Here is a 930-nt window from a genome sequence, read left to right as displayed (position 1 = left end):
ACACTGTTCCAGAACAGTTCAACCCAAATATTCAGATGTGTGCAGCACATTTTACGGAGGACGAGGACTGTTTCCTGAACCAGTAGCCCACAGTGCTTCTGTGCACAAAGGCTCTTTCTATTTTTTTTTTTTTTTTTTTTTTTTTGAGTGTAGTATATAACTTAAATTTCCTGAAAACGTATTATCTTCTGCAAGATGTATGTAGTTTTATTTTTCTAGAGGGCAAAAAGTTACATAGTGTAGCTTTAACATTTCTGTGTGTAAAATGCTTGTATTCTTACTGATGCCACATGTAGGGTCAAAGAGCGTGGAGCCTCGAGTGGCACTTCAAAACCCCCTTGGAGAAAAATGCTGGGGAATGGTGAAGGTCTGCGGAGATGTCAAGTGTGGAGGGGTTTGCAGCAGCACTTGGAGAACAAATGAAGACTCCAAAATGATCTGTGGGAACCTGGGCTGTGGAAATCCAATTCAGGCCCAGTTACCACTTCAGATAAATAATCGACCTGCCACTTACCATAGTGTGTACTGCTCAGAAAAAGTACGAAATATGAACATGTGCAATTTTATTCACAACCAAAACTCCACCTGCAAATCCCTAGCCCAAGTGATATGCGCAGGTAATGTAAACAGTCACTTTATTCAGGACCAAAACTTTACGTTAACTTTGGGCTTGTCACAGTCAAAATTGTTAAAGGGATAGTTCACCCAAAAATGAAAATTTGATGTTTATCTGCTTACCCCCAGGGCATCCAAGATGTAGGTGACTTTGTTTACTTTGTTCAGTAGAACACAAACGAAGATTTTTAACTCAAACCGTTGCAGTCTGTCAGTCTTATAATGGAAGTGAACGGGAATCACAGCTTTGAGAGTAAAAAAAAACATACACAAACAAAACCAAATTAAACCCTGCGGCTCGTGACGATACATTGA

General features: G+C 39.8%; 1 protein-coding gene across 1 annotated transcript in view; it reads left to right on the top strand.

The window, feature by feature from the left end:
* The window catches only part of LOC107743124 (scavenger receptor cysteine-rich type 1 protein M160-like), a 20,298-nt gene that overhangs the window by 8,339 nt on the left and 11,029 nt on the right, over positions 1 to 930 (top strand). The window contains exon 9 of the mRNA XM_016556249.1: positions 297 to 518. Coding sequence (XP_016411735.1) covers positions 297 to 518 — 222 coding nt within the window. The remainder of the gene's footprint in view (positions 1 to 296; positions 519 to 930) is intronic.

The sequence above is a fragment of the Sinocyclocheilus rhinocerous genome, unplaced genomic scaffold (assembly GCF_001515625.1).
Source record: "Sinocyclocheilus rhinocerous isolate Xijiao unplaced genomic scaffold, SAMN03320098_v1.1 scaffold797, whole genome shotgun sequence".
In the NCBI taxonomy this organism is placed as follows: Eukaryota; Metazoa; Chordata; class Actinopteri; order Cypriniformes; family Cyprinidae; genus Sinocyclocheilus; species Sinocyclocheilus rhinocerous.
This window is presented reverse-complemented; position numbering and strand designations above follow the sequence as displayed.